This window comes from Mastomys coucha, unplaced genomic scaffold (genome assembly GCF_008632895.1).
Source record: "Mastomys coucha isolate ucsf_1 unplaced genomic scaffold, UCSF_Mcou_1 pScaffold23, whole genome shotgun sequence".
Taxonomy (NCBI): domain Eukaryota; kingdom Metazoa; phylum Chordata; class Mammalia; order Rodentia; family Muridae; genus Mastomys; species Mastomys coucha.
This window is the reverse complement of record NW_022196906.1, coordinates 92,783,355-92,784,221: the sequence shown is the minus strand read 5'-3', so window position 1 is coordinate 92,784,221 and position 867 is coordinate 92,783,355. Positions and strand designations below refer to the sequence as shown.

Sequence of the window (867 nt, the reverse complement as noted above, 5' to 3'; positions counted from 1 at the left end):
AGAAAGAAAGCAAGAGTCTCAGGAGATCAAGGTCAGCCTGTGCTACACGGCAAGTTCTGGCTATAGGGGAAGACCCTGTTTCAAAAGTCAAAACAATTACTGAATATCAGGAAAGAAACTTTAAATTTATAACAGAAGCATAAAAGCATGTAAACACACACTTTAAACTCTGAGTCTGCAATGCTTAACATTTTACCCACTAGTCTATTATACCACTAGTGTTTTAAGATAACATTACTGCTCGGACAAAAAGAGCTTTCTGCACACTGACACTTCCTCTGTCGCCATCCTAGGGCGAGTTTGTAGATGACGGGACTGAGACACACTTCAGCGTTGGGAACCACGGCTGTTACATAAAAGCCGTCAGCAGCGGGAAGAGGAGAGAAGGGCTCATCCACACGCTGGTTGTGGATAACAGGGAAATCCCAGAGCTCACTCAGTGACGCCTGCTTCGTGAGTTCGGAGCTGAAGAAGCGACCTCAGGACTCGCCGATGGCTGTGGTAATTAAATGCGCTCAATGTGTGCTTATCAGATTTAAGTCTGCAATGTTTTATTTTTATCTTTTGTTACTTGAAACTATAATATTCCAATGGTCTGGGGGGGAAAATCATGTGGAATCTTAAAAGTTACACTTTAAATTTGTTTATTTGTATTATATTTCTGTACATTCTTGCATGCCACCATGAATACAGAGAGGTCAGAAAGCAGCATTCTGGAGTTGCTCCTCTCCTCTACCATTGCAGGGTCAGAGGATTGAGTTAAGGTTGTCAGGCTTGGCAGCAAGAGCTCCCGCTGAGCCATTTTGCTTGCCCCATAATTCATTTTTTAAGGGATGTAAAAATGTTTTAAATTTAAATTGAAAATAT

General features: G+C 41.6%; 1 protein-coding gene across 4 annotated transcripts in view; it reads left to right on the top strand.

The window, feature by feature from the left end:
* Window positions 1-534, top strand: part of Faim (Fas apoptotic inhibitory molecule) — a 17,825-nt gene extending 17,291 nt beyond the window's left edge. For 3 of the 4 annotated variants that reach the window (XM_031343466.1, XM_031343467.1, XM_031343468.1), the window contains exon 6: window positions 294-534. In XM_031343466.1, coding sequence (XP_031199326.1) covers window positions 294-443 — 150 coding nt within the window. In that variant the 3' untranslated portion in view covers window positions 444-534. The remainder of the gene's footprint in view (window positions 1-293) is intronic. The other variant, XR_004111332.1, reaches the window with a different exon arrangement.
* Window positions 535-867: the final 333 nt, after the last annotated feature.